The following is a 24570-nucleotide window of genomic DNA, read 5'->3' as shown; positions in this document are numbered from 1 at the left end:
GTAAAATCACAAAAATACTGAACTCAAAGGAAAATCTAATTGGAAAGTCCATAATCACATGGCAAAATCAAATGACAAAACACATAAAAAATGAATGGACAAGAACTGTCATATTCCTGGCTTGGTACAGGCATTTATCTGGTTATCTGAAATTAAAAAGGTAATTTTTGAAGTTTTCTGACAAAACTTAGTTAAAAATGTTAACATCATTAGACGATAGAAAATGAAACATTTATCTATATTTTCAAGTTCGTAGAAAAACGTAGTGAACCGTTCAATCATACATATATATATTATACACTTAATTTTTCATCAGATTATCTGCTGTCTTAATATGCATGTAGACAAAATTGTAAATATAATCTTTAAGTTACTGTTCCTAAAAACAAAACTGATTGAACTGTCTTAAACATGCAAATCTACATGTCTATGTAAGAACATCAAGCATAAAGCATTGATCGCCATCGAGCTATGAAACACGTCATAGAATGCTGCACACAATACCTCAATTAATCATGATAAAACCACGAGTTATGTATTGCTGTAAGTATAGAAATTGAGATAATTATTTTAAGCTATTTGGTCCTTGTAAATACATATTTTACAATATTATATGTATTATATTTGATATGTCTTGAGTTCCTTCAGACACATCATCATAAACAAGAAGATCAAAGACGTCAGATCATTTAATTTCATATTCAGAAATATTGACAGAGGATTTTCTTTTCATTTACAATATAAACTTTTCATATTGAGTTTCCATTAATATATATTCTATAGAAATAAGAAATAAAATAAACTAAAAGACTATGCTTCTCCTTTCTTTTCATTTACAATATAAACTTTTCATATTGGGGTTCCATTAATATATATTCTATAGAAATAAGAAATAAAATAAACTAAAAGACTATGCTTCTCCTTTCTTTTCATTTACAATATAAACTTTTCATATTGAGTTTCCATTAATATATATTCTCTAGAAATAAGAAATCAAATAAACTATAAGACTATGCTTCGATTTTCTCTGTTCTTTTCATTTACAATACAAACTTTTCATATTGGGGGCCCCCAAGGGTGACTGGGGAATAGAAATATGGTCTTTTGGTCTTCTTCTGACCGGCAGTAAAACGCTTGCCGAAGTGGGGCGTCCGTTTGGCTGTGTGGGGTGTATCAAGTTCGCAGTCACGTCCGGTCAGATTGGGGACGTTAAATCCGATGCCTCGTGTAAAGAGAGTGCTACGCTCTTTGCACGGTAAGAACCCTTGCAACAACTCTTTGAGGGGTCCGTAGGTGGCCTGTTGAAAGGCAAAATTTCTGTCCTGAATGTGCATGAAATATTTGCTACTGGACGTTAAGCAACCAACAATCAATCAATCATATTGGGGTTCCATTAATTTATCCTCTACAAATAAGAAATCAAATAAACTAAAAGACTATGTTTCTCTGTTCTTTTAAATTATATTTCATTTACAATATAAACTTTTCATATTGGGGTTCCATTAACTAATATCCTCTATATAGAAATAAGAAATTAAATAAACTTACAGACTATGCTTCTCTGTTCTTTTCATTTACAATACAAACTTTTAATATTGGGGTTCCGGCATTAATATATCCTCTACAAATAAGAAATCAAATAAACTAACAGACTATGTTTCTCTGTTCTTTTAAATTATATTTCATTTACAATATAAACTTTTCATATATAGTCTCATTTATAGACTGATGCATTGAATTTGATAGAGACAGTTGTCTCTATCAGAATCTATGATAAACGAGACATCTATACCAGTGCCAATACAGAAACAGCCAGTCCATTACACTTTTATTAAATAATCCATTTTTTTCAATACAGACTTTCACTGGTCCTTACAATTCTGTTGACAGTTATGATTTTTCTACTCTGTACACTACACTTCCACACAATCTTATAAAGAAAAAGTTTTTGTATTTGATAAAATGGTCTTTCGAAAAATCTCATTGTAATTTCATTTGCTGTAACTCGTTTAAGGCCTTTTTCTGTAACGAAAAAGGAAAGTATGCTAGATACACTTACTGGAAATGTGAGGATATGATTGAAGCTTTATACTTTCTGCTTGATAACATTTATGTACGTTTCGGCGATAAAGTGTATCGTCAGGTAGTAGGTATTCCTATGGGCACCAACTGTGCCCCTTTAATAGCAGATTTATTTCTATATTGCTATGAATCTCAGTTTATGACCAAACTCAGTAAAGACCCATCATTGTTACATTTGGTTGATACATTCAAAAATACCTACCGTTATCTGGATGATATTTTTTCGTTGAATAATCCAGAGTTCTCTAAATATACTTCAGAAATTTACCCAAACGAACTTACTTTAACTAAATCTAACATAAACAGCAGCAGTTGTCCTTTTCTAGATTTAGACATTTCAATTTCAAACGGGAAACTTCACACTAAAATTTACGACAAAAGAGACGATTTTTCATTTCCTATTGTTAATTTTCCTTTTTTAGACGGCGATGTGCCTTTGGCTCCATCATACGGTGTTTATATATCGCAACTCGTTCGGTTTGCCCGTGTGTGTTCTGATGTCATAGATTTTAACGAACGTAATCAATGCATCACTGGTAAATTGTTGTGTCAGGGATTTCGATACCATAAATTACTTAAAACTTTTACTAAATTCTTTCATAGATACAAAGATTTGATTAGTAAATTTGGCTATACCTGTAGAAAGCTTATTAAAGATGGTATTTCTCATCCTAAATTTTATGGTAATATTGTACTTAAAGCGAGGAAATCACTATGTGATCCTTGTAAACTCATCGAACCTTTAAACAAACTTATAAGTAAGGGTTATCGTACCAATATTGTAATTAGATCTCTGAATATAGTTCACATTGGCACTAATATTGATTTTGTCATTAGCAAATTAAAACATAACTAAATTTCATTACCTTTTGAGGCGAGATGTATAGGGGACACAGCCACGTTAACTTTTATTTCTATAGAAGTCGCTCTTCACTATACTACTACCTGTCGATACATTTATTTTTGGCATTGCACTAGTCATGTCTTCTTTGACTATTAATGACGTTAAAATACTAAATTTTAGTCGATTTTAGTCTCTGATGCATGATTTTTTACTATTAATTGGTTTTGGCTTTTAACTAGCTGTCAGTAACTGCGAGTACTCTCAAATCGTATTTTCTTGTTAATTCGACCTGTTGATACTGTTTATAATGCTTTTTTGTCATTTTTTATTTATATGGATCTTGGCTGTATACCAGCTTTGATTATTTGTAATACCTTCAATTTTTCACTTATTCTTACAACATTTGTATAAACTTCAAGATTATAAAAAACCGTTTTTTTTTCTAAAGTGAACATTGATTGGTTAAATATTTCTCAGTGTGTTTGAATTTGTTTGATAGCCTTTTGGTCATGACTGTTTGTCTCTAATATTTAATTAACTGTGCATTTGTACTCAGATATCGCAGATCAAATTTATTCGTTCTTTGTGTAATCATACGTTTTTTGATTGAGTTAAGTCTGCTAATTGATATTTTATCGTATGTTTTTATATGTTGTGATGTTATGCTATTGTTTCAGAAAAAGGGAGAAGGTTTGGGCCCATTAAAACGTTTAATCCCGCTGCAAATGTTTGCACCTGTCCTAAGTCAGGAATCTGATGTACAGTAGTTGTCGTTTGTTTATGTAATATATACGTGTTTCTCGTTTCTCGTTTTGTTTATATAGATTAGACCGTTGGTTTTCCCGTTTGAATGGTTTTACACTAGTAATTTTGGGGCCCTTTAAAGCTTGTTGTTCGGTGTGAGCCAAGGCTCCGTGTTGAAGGCCGTACTTTAACCTATAATGGTTTAATTTTTAAATTGTTATTTGGATGGAGAGTTGTCTCATTGGCACTCACACCACATCTTCCTATATCGACTTGTTCTGAATGCTGTATTACATACACCATGTTCACTAAATGTGAATACTAGTATAGAGCTAACATTTCCAATACGGACTGGCAATGAATCCTGAATTACATACATAATATATACAAAATTGAGAATGGAAATGGGGAATGTGTCAAAGAGACAGCAACCCGACCAAATAAAAAAAACAACAGCAGGTCACCAACAGGTCTTCAATGTAGCGAGAAATTCCCGCACCCGGAGGCGTCCTTCAGCTGGCCTCTAAACAAATATATACTAGTTCAGTGATAATGAACGCCAGACTAATTTCAAAATTGTACACAAGAAACTAAAATTAGAATAATACAAGACTTACAAAGGCCAGAGGCTCCTGACTTGGGACAGGCGCAAAAATGCGGCGGGGTATATATGTTTACATGTAATTCAGGATTCATTGCCATTCCGTATTGGAAATATTTGACCGGGCCTAAAGCAATATAGCTTTATATATCACGTGGTGTATATGACCAGGACGACGTCACCAGAATGACACATGGCTGTTTTAATCGCATTTTTTAATAAAGAACTCTACAAGTCGTTCAAGTTACCGAAAAATACGGGGCAAACAATATCTATTGACAACATTTATTCTCTCAAAGTTTAATTTAATGTACATATCATTTTTTTTTACAAACTGACAACAAGATGTACAATTAACATTTTGAGGTCGTTGAATTTTACCTTAAATTTCAAATTAAGGCAACAGTAGTTTACTGCTGTTCAAAACTCATAAATCCATGGACAAAAAACAAAATCGGGGAAACAAACTAAAACTGAGGGAAACGCATTAAATATAAGAGGAGAACAACGACACAACATTAAAATGTAACACACACAGAAACGGACTAAGCATTAGACAAAATTCTATGAAATTAACAAATATAACATCAAAATCAAATACATGAATTTGGGATAGATAAGTACCGCGACAAGTCTTATGTGAATTCACACTCAAAAATAAGAGAAAACAAACGACACAACGGAAACACAACGTTAAAATGTAACACACACATAAACGAACTATAATTTAACAATGGCCATATTCCTGATTTGGTACCGGACATTTTTAAAGGGAAAAATGGTAGGTTGGACCTGGTTTTGTGGCATGCCAAACCTCCCTCTTTTATGCCCATGTGAAAAATAACATTAAAATGACAACACAACATAACAGGACTCAGTACAATATAAATAAATATATATAGGAGAACACAATTGACAAAGAAACACACGAATAATAGCTAACAAAAGGCAACAAGTTTAAAATTTATTACACCAGAAGTGCATTTTGTCCACACAAGACTACTAGTGACGCCCAGATACAAAAGTTTGAAAGCTGAAACAAGTACAAAGTTGAACAGTATCGAGGACCAACACTTGAAAAAAAGTTGTGTCAAAAACGGCCAAAGTGAGGTGATATTTTTATCATTATTTTTGAATAAATATCAAAATTTCTGTTGTGTATTAAATCTGAATTAAGACCGATAAAATGGTAAAACTCTAAATAAATCTAAAATAACTGAAATAGTCATCCCCTGATTGACCGTGCATTGTAATAATAAACTATTCTAACTTATTATAAAGCTGTGTTACTAACGTTAGGAAATAAATACAACTAGATAGTTCCAGCAGCCAATATAGATCGTTGGGCACCATGATGTCATGTCAGCAGTTAAGTTGTTTGATGTTGCTGTATGTTGAATTAAGTAAAGTACTACAAATTTTAATATTAAAAAAAAAGTGTGTGTCTGCTTATCTGCCGGAATGTCTTCATGATCTCACCGGTTGTTATCTGGAGTTTAACTTTTGTTAAACGGTGACCTCCCCTGATTCGGGATCGGACGTCAAATAACAACAGTTGAAAATGGGAAAACTCAATACATTTATGATTCAGCTTCAAAATCAGAATGCAATATTTTACCCAGGACAACCCGTTCACGGACAGGTGTTTGTTGATTTGAACGCAGATATGAAAATGAGAGGTAATTTTTTTTTCATTATTTTCCCTCAAATCCGGTAGTTTTATATGTAACATGTATTGCGAAATGAATTTTATTTCACAATACATGTACATATAATTTATTTTTATTTCGAAACATATACGATATCACTCAAAGGTATTCAAGATTCTTAAAAACCGTGTATAGTTCTGTCGGCAAAAAGCTCTACAGAGCTTATGTTTCTAGTATTTCATGTAACCCGACTTAAAATAAATTTTCTTATCTTATCTTATCTTGCATATTTTTTAATGTAAATCTTGAATACCTCTGAGTGCTATCATATAGGTTTCTAAATCATTTCGCAATACATGTTATGTATGATAAAACTAACTAATGAAATATATGAACATATTAGCATGACCAAACAACTGAACGAAGTCCAAGACTGCAAGAGTGAAAAAAAATTAACCTGAGACTACTTATTTGAAATATTTATCCCTATACATACCAGGCATGCACTGGAAAGAAAACGTCAGTGGTTGCTGGTTTTCTGAAAACAAAAAAGAAGAAGAATGATTTTATGATGAGATTTTGAATTTCCCTTACAAGGCTGATTAAAACAGCTCAATTTTTAATTATTTTATTTCATTATTTTGAATTTTTATGTACATTGTATATATCTGAACATTTTGTAACAATCCCATGTCACATCCTACAATGTATATATATATATTTATAAGCATGCCCTTTTCTATTTAAAATCTAATAGAACTTTTGAATGTATATCAATCATTTACATCAAGTTTTAATTCCCACAGACTGATCCATGCCTAAATAGATTGGATGTTGATTGTTGCTATTTTTGTTTAGACATTATATATTTATGCATATGAATACATGTGCAGTCAAACCACCTGTATTCAGCAAAAAAACTGTTTTAATAGACCATCAATTTTAGATCCCTCTTGTGCTTCTGTAGTATAGCTTGTTATAAAATTGAGAATGGAAATGGGGAATGTGTCAAAGAGACAACAACCCGACCAAAATAAAAAAACACAACAGCAGAAGGTCACCAACAGGTCTTCAATGTAGCGAGAAATTCCCGCACCCGGAGGCGTCCTTCAGCTGGCCCCTAAACAAATATATACTAGTTCAGTGATAATGAACGCCATACTAATTTCCAAATTGTACACAAGAAACTAAAATTTAAATAATACAAGACTAACAAAGGCCAGAGGCTCCTGACTTGGGACAGGCGCAAAAATGCGGCGGGGTTAAACATGTTTGTGAGATCTCAACCCTCCCCCTATACCTCTAACCAGTGTAGAAAAGTAAAAGCATAACAATACGCACATTAAAATTCAGTTCAAGAGAAGTCCGAGTCTGATGTCAGAAGATGTAACCAAAGAAAATAAACAAAATGACAATAATACATAAATAACAACAGACTACTAGCAGTTAACTGACATGCCAGCTCCAGACTTCAATTAAACTGACTGAAAGATTATGATTTCATCATATGAACATCAGGCACAATCCTTCCCGTAAGGGGTTTAGTATCATACCATCATAACATATATGAGAAGAACATAACCCGTGTCATGCCAACAACTGTTTTTAGAATAAATGTGTTTAGTTCCGACGCAAAGACCTTATCAGTGACTCAATATTAACGCCAAAATATGCAATCTTTAATGACTTGACAACAGTATCGTAATTATATCCCTTCTTAATAAGTCTATTCAAAGGTTTTGTAAGTTTATGAGGTGAATACTGACATATAAATCTATAAAACTAATTATAAACTGCCAAGGATACCAAACAGCTAACAAACTTGTCACACTGATGTTACCACAACTTTAAAACATCATTAGATATTTTGATATATATATACTTAATTTAATCATCTAAAATACAGCTTGTAATTTAACCTATATACATATATACATGAATTTCAATGGAAATAGGATGCAGGTGTCGGGATCAAATTGTGGGGTGGGAACATGTAAAAGTAAAATCACAAAAATACTGAAACCCAAGGAAAATTCAAAATGGAAAGTCCTGAATCAAATGGCAAAATCAAAAGATAAAACACATTAAACGAATGGATAACAACTGTCATATTCCTGATTTGTAACAGATTTGATACCTAACTCCTAAGCAAACTGGTTCAAGAATGAAATAAATTCAGAAGCTGTTAGACCATTATTCTTCTGTAGCTTAGTCTTCTTATAAGATATCAATTTCTTAGCAAAATCTATGGCTGTTTTACCTCTAGAGAGCCCTTCAACCTTCCAAAGGGTAGGAATTGAGTTTTAAAAAATGCTGAAATCTAATCTCTTCCCTACTTTCACTTTGGCCAAATTCTGTTTTAAAAAAATAGTTCTTTCCTCATACATGTACACGTTTACTTGTTTCATCAACCATGATAACAATATATAACATAAAGGATCACTCAGCTAAATAGGTAAAATGTTTAAAAACTTCAAGGCAAACAGAAGTACAAAAAACCAGGAAATAATACACCATATTCATATACCTTGAACGACATAAAAGTAAAAGTTCATCAAACTTTTGATTTACTGCATGAAGAAGATTTTTTCTCATTTGAATAGACAGGAAATATTTTATCATTTAATGGAGTACTTTAACATGTTAACATGATTAAATTATAAGTGTCAGATGAACCATAGTCATTTTGTTCGTAGTGCTTTTAAATGAAACATAATATAAAATCAACATTACAAACATTTAAATCAACATATTTTATGTTTTTTACGCCATGCAAAAAACGATAAATCATTTCTCCTTACCCTGCTGATTCTGTTTTTACCCTCAGTATTCACCCTCTGGCTCAATTCTTTTTATTTGCTATTATTTTGCAGACGAAAAAAGAAAGATAATCTCTTAAACATGGTTATACTTTGCTAAATTATCATATCTCTAGTTTCACATAGCTTATACCACAGTGTAAAATGTAAAACTAGAATTCACTGTAGGCTAAAATTATTTTTCACTAAAAAATAAAAAAATAAAAAAATGAAAAGTTTTTTCCTGCCTGTCCACCTCAATAATTTTCACATGTAAGGGGAAACCTACATTCATTTTTCCAAGGGCTTACATATGAACATGTAATATGTCTGTTTTTCAGATGTTATGTTAAATTGTGATTGTAAGGTGTGCATGTCTGTCTGACAAAGTTCATCTGACCTTGACATGATTTACCTGGATCATGAACAATGTTAATTTTATGCTTACTTGTAGCTATTAAAACCTTCATGGTACAGACTTTCGACATAAGTTCAATCATGAGAATTTAAGAAGACAAGGCATTTTAGTAATTAATGTAAAGTAACATACATGTAGCTAGCGCATTATTTTAGAAAATTTCACTACTAGAAATATATCACAAATATAAATGGTATTTTCAACTTGGATTTTCCCCTTTTTAGCTCACCTGGCCTGAAAGGCCAAGTGAGCTTTTCTTATCACTTGGCGTCCGTCGTCTGTCGTCGTCCGTCGTCGTTAACTTTTACAAAAATCTTCTCCTCTGAAACTACTGGGCCAAATTAAACCAAACACTTGGCCACAATCATCATTGATATATCTAGTTTAAAATTTGTGTTTTTTGACCCGGCCAACCAACCAAGATGGCCGCCATGGCTAAAAATAGAACATACGGGTAAAATGCAGTTTTTTGCTTATAACTCAAAAACCAAAGCATTTAGAGCAAATCTGACATGGGATAAAATTGTTTATCAGGTCAAGATGTACCTGCCCTGAAATTTTCAGATCAATCAGACAACCCATTGTTCATGTTGTTGGGTTGCTGCCCCTAAATTGGTAATTTTAAGGAAATTTTACTGTTTTTGGTTATTATCTTGAATATTATTATAGATTGAGATAAACTGTAAACAGCAATAATGTTCAGCAAAGTAAGATTTACAAATAAGTCAACATGACCAAAATGGTCAGTTGACCCCCTAAGAAGTTATTGTACATGTTGTATAAGTGGTGTAGTGGTTAGTGCATCGGACTACTAACACAAAGGTTCCTGGTACGATTCCCGTTCGGGATGAAAATTTCAGGAACTCAATTTTCGGCTCTCCCTTGACACCATCTGCGAGTATGATCTTGAGGAAACGATGATAGTCTGTCGGAAGGGGACGATAAATGGCTGACCTGTGTTAAGAGAGAGCCATATCTCTTGCATGTTAAAGACACCCTTGTAGATTTCGAAAAAGAATAGGCTAATGCCGCTACAAGGCTGCACTCGCACCCGCAAAGTGGAAAGGGATTAATATAAGTTGCAAAACTTGTTTCCCAATCCACTATAAATAAATATGTTTAAACTAAGAAGTTATTGTCCTTTATAATCAATTTTTAACAATTTTTTATAAAATTTGTAAATTTTTACTAACACTTTCCACTGAAACTACACAGACAAGTTCATTATACATGTAGATAGAGATAATTGTAAGCAGCAAGAATGTTCAGTAAAGTAAGATGTTCAAACACATCACAATCACCTAAACACAATTTTGTCATGAACTGTCTGCTTCCTTTGTTTAATTTAAATATACCAAGGTGAGCGACACAGGCTCTTTAGAGCCTCTAGTTATCTCCATCAAGTTGTTTTAGAATTGTGAAATAAAATAGCCATGAATTGGGCTAGAAAGGGCTTCTTTATAGCAAATTAAAGTATCCGCAATTAAAGTTGGTTTAAAGTATATATATGTGTGTAAATATGAAATCCATTGGTATTTTCTTGTCATGTTTTTTTCTCCTACATTTATCAATGTGTTGTAATATTTATTTAACTTTTTTGTTCATATTTTCTTACAGAAATTCGACTCAAATTTGAAGGATATGGCAATGTCCATTGGTCAGAACAACACTCATCAGGCTCTGGAAAGAATCGTCATACCAGAACTGTACATTACAGGGCTCGGGAAAACTACTTTGATATAACTGTCGCTTTATACGGACAGTGTAAGAAAAATATGTGCTTATACATGCAATTTCAATAGCAGCCGTGTTTAATTTTTCGACAATTTACGAAATGTACATTCCAGAATATACTGGGGAGTCATTTATTTTCATGGGTACTAGTTTTGGTAGATAAAGAATAGAGAAAAATAGTCCAAAAATATTTAAAAAAAATAATTAAATATAAATATTGGATAAAGATCATTGTAAATTAAGAATAGAGAAAAAATTTCAATATAAATAAAAATATATAGAGAAAAATAGTCAATTAAAAAAGAATAGAGAAAAATGGTAAAAAAAAATTAAGATCAAAGAAATGGAGGACACCCCAAAAAACAAGCATGGAAAAAGACTACATGTAAACCTTGTTGAAATGTACATTTTATATGATTATGAAAAAATAAATTTCATTAAAGTGAAGCAAAACTTCCAGCAAGTTCTAATATTTATTTATTTAGGAAATTAATACATGATTTTGTATTAAGGACCCAAAGTATGCTCTCTTGGGATACAAAAGTAATTTTAATATTATATTTGAAATAAATTGTAGTAAATTTAAAAAAAGAAAATACATGATCATGTACACAATGGTATTGAATAATAAATGAATTTGGTGGTAAATTTGATATTTCATAGTTATTACAATTATTGATTTAATACAAGGTAGTTTCTCGAGCACTGTATTAATTGTATATATTTTGATTGATTCTGGTTATGATCAATCTCAAATTTTGCAGTAAATTATTGATGGGTTTTAAAATAGGTTTAGATGAATGAGTTGAAAGGGGGGTGGTTATTTTTATATTTAGATAGATTCTGTGATGCAAAGTTTTATGTTTCGACCTTAGTTTCTGAAAATTTTAGAATACTTGCATTATTTCAGAAATTCGTCTCAGATTTCAAGGCAATGCTAATGTTCATTGGACTGAGTCACACGAGACAGGGACAGGGGATGATCGGAGAACAGAAACAGTTACATACAGTGCTCATGAACAATACTTTGATATTACTGCTGCCTTGTATGGCAAAAGTAAGGCTTGAAGCATGACCTTGTCCAACATCAATGTTTTTTAAAAAGCTAAATTTAATGAAATTTGTCATGCGATTAAATCAATTACATTTGCTTGAGAAATGTTAAAAGTGTTAATTCAAATATAAATTTATGTTTGGTGCTTTTTTTATGTTTAGATATATTTTAGAGTACAAAATGTATCTTGTATCAAACAGTATTTCATAAAACATTTTTAGCATATTCAGTGCTCCTACAAACAGTTCTATCTTTGTATTTATAAACCGAATGTATCTAAAAAAAAAATTAACATAAAAAAAAATGATTTTAAAGATATAGAAATTTGTGATTTTTATTAATTTTTGCACAGAATGTTATTGATAGATTATATTTCTATGTTAGCTCTAGGACATGGTGAGAAGCTGCCTAGTGGACAACATAACTTTCCTTTCCAGTTCATGCTGCCACCCACCTTACCATCTTCCTTTGAACATCAGTATGGACAGGTCAGATACTTGTTGAAGGCCACCATTGACAAACCGTGGAAATTTGATCATCACACTAAACTACCATTTACAGTTGTTTCTCTACTAGATTTGAATGCCATTCCAGAAGCTCCGGTAAAACTTTTATATATCTTTTAATACTAGAATTAATAATGTTAGAATTTTAAAGCTATACACTGTCCACACTAGGAACGAGTATTCTATTTTTAGACAACGGAAATCAAAAGATGATAACCAGACCTTTTGCTTTAAATAAATAAAACAAAGGTATGGAGCACTTTATGTAGTTTCTGTTGGGAAACTAAATAAGATTTTTAATCAACAATCCATTATCCTACATGCAATGACATGTCAAAGGTAGATAAAATAACATTATCTAGAAGCTAACAAATTAACAAATTTGATCAAAAACCCTTTATGTAAAAAATTATAAAAAAAAAATCATACAGAACTTTTATTCAGCAAATCATTAAAAATTTAAATTGCATCTGTAGTTCTGCCCCCACTTGGGAGCATTATGTTTTTTGGTCTGTGTGTCTGTCAGTTAGTTTGTTGATTTGTCTGTCTGTCTCACTTCAGGTTAAAGTTTTTGTTCAAAGCAGTCCAATCAACTTTAAACTTAGTACAAATGTTCACTATGATATGATCTTTCTAATTTTAATGCCAAATTAGAGTTTTGATTCCAATTTAACTGTCCACTGAACATAGAAAATCATAATTCCGATGGGGCATCCATGTACTATGGACACATTCTTGTTTATAATATATAAATATTATTATTGTAGCGACCAATGCAGAATCAGGTAGCAAAGACTCTTTGTTGTTTATGTTGCGAATCAGGGCCCATAACTGGTGTTTTACGAGTAGACAAAAGTGGATATGTTCCAGGGGAAGCTATCTATCTTCAGGGGGAAATACAGAATTTGTCAAATACCGAATGTTCGGTAGAAGTCAAGCTTAATCTGGTAAGTAATTTAAAAAAAAAATGTTTTTAGCTCAGCTCCCTCAACATGCTCAACAGACTAGCATACATTTAATAGACACCATATGAGGAGAATGTATGATTTGTAACACTTTTTGACAAATAAAAGAACATTAAACCTACTAAGTACATTTATATGCTATTTTTTATTGATAACTGAATATAAAATTGAGAGTGGAAATGGGGAATGTGTCAAAGAGACAACAACCCGACCATAGAAAAAAACAACAGCAGAAGGTTTGTTTTAATCAAGACAAATTAGTATAGAATGATGACTTTTGATGTCACTATGTTTTCAACATGTTAAAAATGTCAATTTCACACATTAAAGTTTAAAAAAAAATTAGATCTGAGGCTGTTTTTAAGTCAATATACTTTGTGGCTTTAGAATATATTTACAATAGTATATAATTGACAAGAGAATGATTCATAGTTATAAATCTGAAGACAATTATGTTTTACTTTGACTATTTCATATCTTTTAGAACATACTGTTTCATGCAACATCAAAAACCAGGTCAATTCCCCAGGAGGTGACAAAACTAGTTTTAGACCGATCCAATCCTGGTGAAACACAAAGCTTATCAGGCAAAAGGATAGTTATCCCTCCTGTTGCACCATCTTTCCTGGCTGGATGTACCATCATAGACATCAGATATCATTTAGAGGTATACCTGGCTCATGCTTTATACATTACTGTTAAATCATAAATTATTGCAAGGTTTTTATTATTGATAAAAATGCGACAGCGTTGTAAACTCAATTATTTTTAATAAATTGAAATGTTTTATATTATTTATTATGGAGTTTTCTCAAAATTGTAAAATTTAAATTTCATTTAAGTCTAAAATGACAAAATCGAAATAATAAATGCATGCAATAGTTTCCAAATTTACAGTATTCATTATTATTTGTAGTATACTGTGATTCATTATTATTAATTGAATACCAATTTTCTTGGATTTTGTGGGTACAGGTGAACCACAAATTTTAATGTTCAAATAATTACTAATGGTCTATAAGGCTTGCATGCAGACATTAGTAAAACCACGAAATCAAGTAACCATGAAAATCAAAAAATCTACAAAAAACAGAAACATCCCAAGGCCGAATGGGCAATGATGGGTGTTTGATGCAGATAGAAAATACCACACCCAGCTGGCCCATAAACAATTATGTACATGTATACTACCCCTTGTATCACTCATCTGAGTTTTATTTAAATTAATTTTGTCGCAGAAATAAGGGACTTATGTAGCGTCAGTCAAATTGAGAAAAACAAAGAGCCAAATACATACCCAGATCCTTAAAAATAAGAAATATGTGCTCGGAAAAGATAAGCAATTCCAATTATGAATACGGTATCATGTTCGGGAATGTGAATCAATGAAATACGGAGACCGTACACAGCACTTCCAATAGCGATCGATCAGACATAGTCTGAGAGATGACACTCAATTTATTTGTAGTGATACCAATTTTATATCCCGAGCTTATTTCAAAATCTAGAAAAATCATGGCTCCCGTTTTCTGATATGTCAAGTGGGAGATCTAAGGAAACCCGCTTTGAGGTCACATGTGAGTGAACTAGAAGTTATGAATTTATAACGATATGTAAATGAGTTGACGACCTATTAATAAGCCAATCAAAAAAGTTTATGAATTATTTTGACTGATGATTTCGTCGTATATAAAATGAGTTACATCCCTTTACCTTACGATAAACTTTCAAGAACGTGGAAGACCCAATTTCATTGGTCAAAAAAGACACACCTACGAGGTCACTCACTTGTGACCTCAAAGCGTGTTTTGTTAGATCACATGTGGCATATTAGAAAACAGGAACGATGAGAGATCTGTTTTTAATTAGATTGTAGAAAAATATGCCTCTTTTATAATGGTTGAAGGAAGTGCAGGACTGATGATTTACAACAAAAAGAAAAACAAATATGACGGACAGTAACATTTCGGCAACTTCTTTTTCTTGTCAAAATACTCATGAGGAAAAGTGATATCGGGTCGGTGACTGTTTATGACATAGAAATAAACAGTCAACGTATTTTGACCGTTCAAAAACAACAAGTGCAGTATAAAAGCCAATAACAACTACAATGTAGTAAGAAATTTAAGACAATGTGTTACATTCTTGTTCTGCTTGTGTCTTTCTCAAATTGTCTAATTGTAAAAACTTACTACATTATGTGTTTTGTGGCAAACTTGACACTTATTTTTCATTTAAAGATTGTTTTCAAGGGGGAAAATATTTAGGTATAATTGGTTTTAAGATTTAGGAAGTTCATATGTTAATTAAGAATCGGTGCTCACCCAATACATAAAGAATTGAAAATAACAGATATTCAACATTACAAGGATTTCTGAAAGGTTTATTGAAGTCAGCTATATCGTGTGATACGTTTTCAGATTCATTACTCAACAAATTCCTGTTTACGGAACACAGTTGAAATTTTTCGTCACATTTTTCGCAGAAACTACAATAAAATGATTTTTCAAGGTTTATATAAGTCAGCTATACCGTGTGAGGCTTTTTCAGATTCACAACTCAACAACGAAGTATTTGTGCGAGATCATCATCAGTAGCATGCACCATCACGGGGTTGTTCCTGATTTATATGCTGTTTATATACCCTACAATTTGGAAAGTGAAATTATATTTTCTGTTCTATTCTATATACAGATTTCAAATTGAGTGTATAGAAAGTATTCGAACTACCTCAGCCTTTTGTTATACGTATATACATATATACGGAGTTATTTCTTAAAATATATTATTACATTATATCTAAACATAATAAAACAGACAGACAAGTTTTATTTTACCCTGATACCCTAATACTTGGCTTGATAAGTGTCGGACTTATGGGTTGTCGGAGTATTGGGCTGTCGGAGCAATGGGTTGTGGGACCATTGGGTTGTCGGACTAATGGGTTGTCGGTCCAATGGGCTGTCAGAATAATGGCGTGTAACCTGTCAACCCATCTAGTGTGTCAAAAGGTTTAATAGTTCTCATTGATATCATCATCTTACTTATTATTTCAGTTACATGTCAACCCGTCTAGTGTGTCAAAACGTTTAGTAGTTCCTGTCGATATCATCATAGGATCAATACCATTAAGAAGTTCATTTCATAGTATCATGCAGCCTCAGCCAGCTATTGCACCCCATGACGTAAATATTAATGTAGTTGGTCAAGGCCCAGGAGCATTTCCATCAGCACCAGAACTACGTAAGTATAATCTTATTTTTTAGGAAAGACTGTATGGCCATCTTTTTCTTACAGCATGACATTACTCATAAATCTTTCAATTCCAATTTTTTTTCCTCGAGTCTGCAAAATTTTGTATTTGAAGCAAGATGATATAATTTCTGTCACCTCACCAGTGGAATTAGAATTGAAGTTCAGTCTATTGTTAAAATAAAATTGTCAAACTTTTAGGCATTACATACAACTTGGACTGAATCTTTTTTTATGACAGTAAAGACAGTATCCAGAGGAAATTTTGGAAATCCTTTTTTTTCTGTAATTTTCTGTTTTTTACTGATAAATTGACCAATATTTTGGCAGCAGCAGTCATAGGAGAGACACTTGGTACTGAAGATTTTTTATAAAAAAAATTCAGTATGAACCAATTGAATTGAAGACATATTTCCTGATAATCACAAGACACTTAGTAAAACTTCCATTTTTTCAATAAAAAAAAATAATCTTGAAGTGTTTTTAATTAATTTAGTGTAACTGTCATGAACACATACATGTGCTCTCTAAGACAATATTTTAACAGTGCATACTATATAGTATTCAAAGGAAACAACTGAAAAGCTGAATTTAACTGTTTGCTTAATTTTGCAATAACATATAATTAATCCTCCTTTAATAATATGGTATCATTCATGAGGAAGCAGAAACATCTTTCTTTTGTGCTAAACTTTTTGTTTTTCTATATTTTTTAGCTCCACCATCTTATGCAGAATGTGTATTTGGAAAAACAGACATGCATGATGAAGACGACAATGAACATACAAAAGGTCAAATGTCATACGCTCCTGCATACCCATACTACAATTTCTCATAATTATTGAAGTTGTGAAGTAATTTTATTGTACATGTATATGCTTACAACAATTTAGAGATAAGATAAAGTAATATTTGTAAATGTATATTTTACTGTGAACTTTTTACAAGGTTGAAATGTCATTGTTGAGATTGTTTAAAGAAAAATTATGAAATCCAATTTTTGACTAAGTGTGAGTTGTCTCCCACTTATGAAAGAGTTATTGTTCTTTTTTTATATATTATCCATGACATTTTAGATATATATATATTTAAGAATAATAGTTATTTTCAAACCTTATAAAAGGTAATAGAAAATTGCACTTAAATTTAAAGTATCACAAACTTAGATATTTTCAAAGGAAACAAATGTTAAAATTTGCTGTTAAAAACTATATAAACCTGATAACAAATGGGAGACAACCCTTTACAAAACCTACTCCTGTGAAACAGGGTCACTAAAATTGTATTCAGAATTGAATATCATGAATATTTAGATACAACTTGTTATAAGATCAAATACCAAACAATGAAACTTGCTATCTGCTGAACTTTAAAAGATTGTGATTTATTTAACTCTTTTAATTTGAAGAGTTGTGTATTTTTTATAAAAATATATATTATTTGGTTAAGACAAATAAAACAAAAGCATGTGAAATAATTTTTTTTTTAGCAAATAATAGTTTTATGTATGTTTTACAGTTTTCACTTTGATGTTTTTGGTACGAAGAAATAATAGAAATTTATTTTTTTGATATTTTGTGTTGACAATCAAATATTAATTCTATAGAATGCACTGTTAAAATAGAACAAGGAAAATAACTCAATATATTTCAAAAATCAAAATGAATGGAAACTTTTAGACATGTTACATGGCAATAATCTTCTGTGAACAGAGATAACAAAAACAAGATTATCTCTTTCAAAATTATTGCCAACTTTGAATTGCAAAATTAATCAACCTTATTGTAAAAAAAATAAAATGCAGTAGAGGTCTTGAAGAAGAAAATTTTAAAATAAAAGTCCAATGAAAAGTCTCTCTGATAAATATGATTTCTTTTTATCATAGAAGGAAGATATTTGTTAACGTCCTTATCCTCTTGAAACATATTTTGATGGATATTACGCAACACTAATAATTTACATAGTTTGAAAGCCAGTTACCAACATTTTAGAATTATATGCAGTCATAACAAGTTTAAGTATTGATTGAAAAAATATTAGTTCTGCTGAAATTTAATTTGCATACAATCTTGAACAGTAATATATCCTTAAGGTGTATATTTTACATACAAAATTTACTTATAAAAGTTATATCTACAATGAAACATACAAACATGTAACTTTATATACAATATAACATAGAAATGTTACATATAAAATGATACTTAAATGTTGCTTACAAATGTTACATGTAAAATGTTACTGACATATATTACAGGTTAAACGTTTCTTACAAATGTAACATGTAAAGTTACATGTAAAATTCTATTTATAAATGTTACATGTAAAATTTTACTTACAAATGATACTACATGTAAAATTTTACTAACAAATGCTACAAGTAAAATATTACTAACAAATGCTACATGTAAAATATTACAAACAAATGTTACATGTAAAATATAACAAACAAATGTTACATGTAAAATATTACAAACAAATGCTACATGTAAAATATTACTAACAAATTCTGCATGTAAAATTTTACTCACAAATGCTACAAGTAAAATATTACAAACAAATGTTACATGTAAAATGTTATTTACTAAAGATACACATAAAATATGTGCTAGGTGAATGTGCAATGTTGCTGTAGATGTAAGATGTATAGTTGTTTAAATAATTTAGATATGTAGTTGTATGATTATTTGAAGATGAACAATAAGACAGTTGTTGTTAGTTAAACTTGTTGTTGATGACATTTTGTTAGCATTGATTAATTAGCTTGTAATTTCCCAATTGCTTAATTGTGCTTTTACTTAGTTATTATTTTGTGTAAGAGATTTTCTAATTCAAAGTTAAAATTATAGAATTATTTATTTTTAGCTCCAAGTGAGCTTATGCCATCACTTCGTGTTCGTCGTTGTCCGTCGTCTGTCGTAAACTATTTCAAGAATCTTCTCCTCTGAAACTACTGAAAAATACTTCCAAACTTTAACTGAATGTTCCTTAGGGTATCTAGTTTATAAATTGTATCCGAAGTTTTGATCTATCAACAAACATGGTCGCCATTGCTAAAAATAGCAAAATAAGATCTACAAATAAGTCAAATTGACCAAAATTGTCAATTGACCCCTTAAGGAGTTATTGCCCTTTAAAGACTTTTTTCACAATTTGTTCATCATGTTGACTTACTTTAAAAAATCTTCTCCTTTGAAACTGCTGTATCAATTTCAGCCAAACTTACATGTAGGCTAAATGAGTTTCAGAGTATCTAGTATAAATTTTATATTTTATTTCCTTGTATGTCAAGAAACATAGCTCCTATGGCTAAAATAGAACATAGGAGAAAATGATTTTTTTTTTGCTTTTGAAGAAAATAGGACAATTCAAAGAACATTTAAATAAATTGAAAAGCCAAAATAATCATTGATGAGAGATTTAACCAAAAAAATTAAGGTGAGCGATTCAGGCACTTGAGAGCCTCTTGTTTAAATGACCAACTTCATTATTTGATTTAAGGAGGCTCGAGGGTATAAGATTTTCAGAAAAATATCAAACATTTATTTTTCATTACAAATTTCATTAATTGCCTTTAGTAGTGGTTACTTAATCATATGGTTAAAAAATTATTCCAAAAAATCAATTCGTTTTGGCCCCAGGTGACTTTTAAAATGTATATATCATCGAAAAAGCTCCAAATTATCTCCCTTTGGTGCAAAAATGCCATTTTTTTGCTTTAAAATTGAAATATCTTTTTTAACTCATCGGTGACCTATATTTTTTAATATAATTTCCATATAAGCTGTACTTAAACTAAATTATTTTAAAATTTGAGCGATTTCTGTAATAAATTTCATTTTTTATTTCGATATTACCTTTCATTTCTCCTATCACTTCAACAGAAAATCCCCACCTTTACAAAAATGTATGCTTCTTCCGAAGGCAGATTGTGAGCCCAATCGAACGGTGACCCCACTTTTTTATTTCATTTTTCTATTAACTATAAGATAAAGTTCATTTACAGAAAAATATAGAGAAATCCTATATAAATGATTTAGACCCGCGAACCCCCTTAAGTGTGCCATTTAGATAACAGTGATACATGACAATGACAATCTTAACACTTTTTAATACCCAATACTTATTTATATCTTCTATAAATACAGTTTAATTCATTCTTTTTATTACCAATGTTTTTTCAACTAATTGGACGGAGGTTATTTTTTAATTTGCATAAGGAAAGTCTATTTGAAGATGTGTGTGATAAGGATGACTGCCATTATAATTAATATCAAATTCTTATCACCTATCAGTGTCGCTAAATGCATATACAAAAGAACTGAGTGTATGATTTGGGGCAAATAACTGGACACTTCATGGATGAGTTTATCCCAAAACTCCTGTCTATAGATGGACTAGTCTTTAATACGCGAACTTCTTATACTCCTTCCAGTCAAGTGAAATAAATCTAGTAATACACCATAGATTGTCTCTAGTTCAACTTTGTAAAAGTTGGTTTCTAATATGTTTAATGATACCAAACACTTGTTTATTAGTTCTATAAATACAGGTTTTTACATTTTGTAACATTTGACTTTGCTTGAGGGCAATTTTAGAAAAGTTGGTCGTTAACATGTTTTATGACACTGTATATATTATTACCAGAATCATGTGTAATCCAAACAATATTATATCCAGGATAACAAAATTATTTATTTATGTTAGACATCTAATTTAGTTTGTATTATTTGCATATAAGATGTGTTTACAAATGGGGCAAATGCTACCAAATTTGTAAGAAACTTTTTGTTATAAACTGAACCAATTTCTTACATTGTTTATCGCTTTAAGAAGGAACTGCAAACTGGACAAATTTTTTTTTAGAATTCTTTTTAAAAAAATGTACAGGAATAATACCAAAAAAATTAGGTAATTGATACAGTTTGTGTCACATTCAAAAATGGGTAAGTGATCTCAGTCTTCATCAATCATTGCAGTTACATGTACTGAAATCCAAGCATTAAATGGGATGCAGTTACATGTACTGCAATCCAAGCATTAAATGGGATGCAGTTACTTGTACTAAAATCCAAGCATTAAATGGGAATCTATTTGAATGAAACCCCACTGTGAACATAATACCCTGTTTTGCTTTTTATTTATCAATTCTCCTATGAAAAGATGATTGATCATGATTTTTATCATTTCTCTCTGCTGAGATTTTTATCAATTCTCCTGTGAGAAGGAGATTTTAATCAATTCTCTCTGTGAAGAGATTTTTATGGATTCTCCTGTGAGAAGGAGATTTTGGAACAAAAAGACATTTTTATAAATACACTTTTTCCTTTAGGAAATGTCTTAACTATCTCAGGAATTCTTTTTTCTTTGTTTACTTCTTTGTTTACAGTTGTTCTTTTATTTTTCTGATTGATTTTCTCATTATCATTGTTGTTAATATTGTTTTATGTTAATATTATATATATGTTTCAATGCTTGTCTAGTTTATATAACTAATATATCCGTAAACTAGTCGGCTCCAATTGTTTTTCAATACTTTTTTTTATCTTTGCTGCATTATTTTTCCCATCACATGATGGCATTGTTATATTTATATTCTTTTTATTATTTTAATTTTAAAATTAAATGCACATTAACATCATCCTTTAACAGCCAGGTGTTGGTTTGTATTTGTTATCACCCATAGTTGCTGTTGAAGGCACTGTTCATAGTTAAGAAACTTTTTCTTTAACTGATGTCTTCTGTGTTTGTTTTCTATTTGTTTTCTTTTTTTCTTTGATACTTTCTTTACTGCAATATTCCAGACAAAAGCCTGAAAGAAATGCTGATACTTATGGCTTCTCATTCCTGAATTATTATTTTTTTTATCTCAACAGTGATTTTTTTTTAGAATTTGTTGGAAGTGTTTATGTTTCATTATTTTTTGTTCAGAAATAAACATGTTGTAAACATGTATGTGTTATATATACAGTACACAAAATTAATCAAAAGTATATGTAATCCCAGTGAATATTAGTGTTTTAAGTTATTGTGAGTCACAGATTCAATTCAACATAAACTTTTTTTACCATAATTTGTACTGGAAAAATATATTTCTTCCAAATATAGGTCAATACCATTTCTTTTCTTCAAATCATGAACTGTACTGTAAATGTGTATCTGAAATAACCTCATTTTATTGGTGCAATAGAAATGAAACGTGCCATCTTGTGTTAAATTTATCTGTTTAGCACTGGATAAAGATTGCCATAGTTAGATTTTGTGCTTTATAACATATAGGCAGGACCTTTTTCGGGATGTCAGGATCAGGTGCTTTATGCTTGGGATTTCTGGATTGATACTTTTGGGATCCTGGAATTCTTTTTTTGAATTTCGGGATGTTTGATTTAAATTTCTTAAAATTGGGGACATCAGGATTTCAAGTTTTTTTGCTTGGGATTTCAGGATCAGAACCCCTCCAACACCCCCCTTTGTTAGTGGACTCCTAATTGACAATCAACTAAAATGCATTCACAGTGGTACTGATACTGTTATTTTATTGATGAACACTTCATTCTGTTTCTAATTTTTATAAAATCATTACATGAAATATTTGATGTACAGTAAGCAATTTAAAAGGTAAATTTTTATTTTTAGATGAAGCATTTTGATTCTTATCATACAACAAATTGAGAAAAAGTTTTACTCTTTAAACTCTAAATTTTCTAGTATTTTATGGAGAGAAAAAGAGTTCTTATATTTTTGCCACTGTTTCTGACCTAGACAAAATTATGATTTAAAGATGCAAAAAGAAAAGATAATTTATCTAGAAATTTTATGTAAGTAAGTTATTAATGTTAAAAAATATTATTTAATTATAAATAGCTTAATAATTGATTGTACAACATAAAATACTCAACAAATAAATACATTTTTAATCAGGTATGTCACAGAGTCCGGCATAATTGTTTTTGTAGTTTCAGAATTTATATTCATTAAATTTTTAAACATATTTTTTAACCTAACTCTTTTATATCCTCAACTTCTATTTATTTCATTGTTATTATTTCATTATTTTTTTTATAGGCATTATATTAACTTCTGTGCTATGACATAATTGTATATTTGTCTGATTATACTAGAATAAACTAAACAAGTTACAGTCTGAAACATTGTTTCTGTGCCTTTCTTAAGTCAGGAATATTTCTATTGTCTTTAGTTTTAAGTTATGAATTCTTTTCCTTAGAAGTTTGAGCCTGATTAAAGGTCTGTGTGTCACTTGATTACCAACTGAATTTTCGTCTGATCCTCTTCATATCTGCATTAAGGTATTTGCTAAGCAAAACTTTTGATGCATACAATAGCTAGAAAATTCTCAACCAATTGTCTTTTGTGTTTGGTGGAAGACTAGTTAGAATATCTTATACAAGTGCATAGTTAGATCTGTAAATTTGTATTAGCGAATTTTTTGTTCTTCCCTTGTTGGGATTCAAACTCATGCTACTAAGATATCGTGGCACCAAATCGCGTTGCACTGAGCATGATGTGCTAAACCACTCAATCACCGTGGCTCGATGGCTTTGGTGACCAGGTGCAACATATATATCATATAATGCAACTTATAAGGAACCCTTTTAACATGTTAACATATTCGTATAATGTGACAATTCAAAGTGGCCAGCCAGTTAATTGAATTAAAGTCAAAGAATACCGAAAAATATGTTACAAATAGAGCTTTAAATTGAATGATAAAACTGTTTTGGTGTACTATTGATAATGATCTTGCTGTCGGTGCAAGATTAGGGGATAGTTGGTTTTGATCCACAACCAACGAAAAACTTGAAAATGTGTATTTGTTCCTACTCTGTTAAATCACGGCATTAAGAAGTAGGACAGTCAGAATTATATGTCCTCGAGTCTCACTCTGTCCTGATGATTGCTTCC

The 24570-nt window shown here is 30.8% G+C and overlaps 1 protein-coding gene across 2 annotated transcripts; it reads left to right on the top strand.

Annotated features, from left to right (window-relative positions):
* The first annotated feature begins 5788 nt into the window (after positions 1-5788).
* On the top strand, positions 5789-19679 carry LOC134714589 (arrestin domain-containing protein 3-like). 2 transcript variants are annotated; one of them, XM_063575953.1, is made up of 7 exons: positions 5789-5950; positions 10754-10900; positions 12309-12526; positions 13198-13377; positions 13880-14062; positions 16452-16638; positions 17364-19679. In XM_063575953.1, exons 1-7 carry the CDS (start codon positions 5833-5835, stop codon positions 17483-17485), a joined length of 1155 nt encoding a protein of 384 aa, XP_063432023.1. In that variant the 5' UTR covers positions 5789-5832; the 3' UTR covers positions 17486-19679. The 2 variants fall into 2 exon arrangements, with proteins under 2 accessions (XP_063432023.1, XP_063432025.1); XM_063575955.1 differs by lacking the exon at positions 10754-10900 and adding an exon at positions 11781-11927 and having other exon boundaries at positions 5795-5950.
* Positions 19680-24570: the final 4891 nt, after the last annotated feature.

This window comes from Mytilus trossulus, chromosome 4, assembly GCF_036588685.1.
Source record: "Mytilus trossulus isolate FHL-02 chromosome 4, PNRI_Mtr1.1.1.hap1, whole genome shotgun sequence".
In the NCBI taxonomy this organism is placed as follows: domain Eukaryota; kingdom Metazoa; phylum Mollusca; class Bivalvia; order Mytilida; family Mytilidae; genus Mytilus; species Mytilus trossulus.
This window is presented reverse-complemented; position numbering and strand designations above follow the sequence as displayed.

Bases quoted from the DNA above. Each gene is read 5' to 3' on its own strand.
- LOC134714589 (XM_063575953.1), top strand. From the start codon at position 5,833: ATGGGAAAACTCAATACATTTATGATTCAGCTTCAAAATCAGAATGCA. The intron at 5,951-10,753 runs GTAATTTTTTTT...ATTTTCTTACAG, and splicing joins CGCAGATATGAAAATGAGAG to AAATTCGACTCAAATTTGAA. The intron at 12,527-13,197 runs GTAAAACTTTTA...TTATTATTGTAG, and splicing joins ATGCCATTCCAGAAGCTCCG to CGACCAATGCAGAATCAGGT.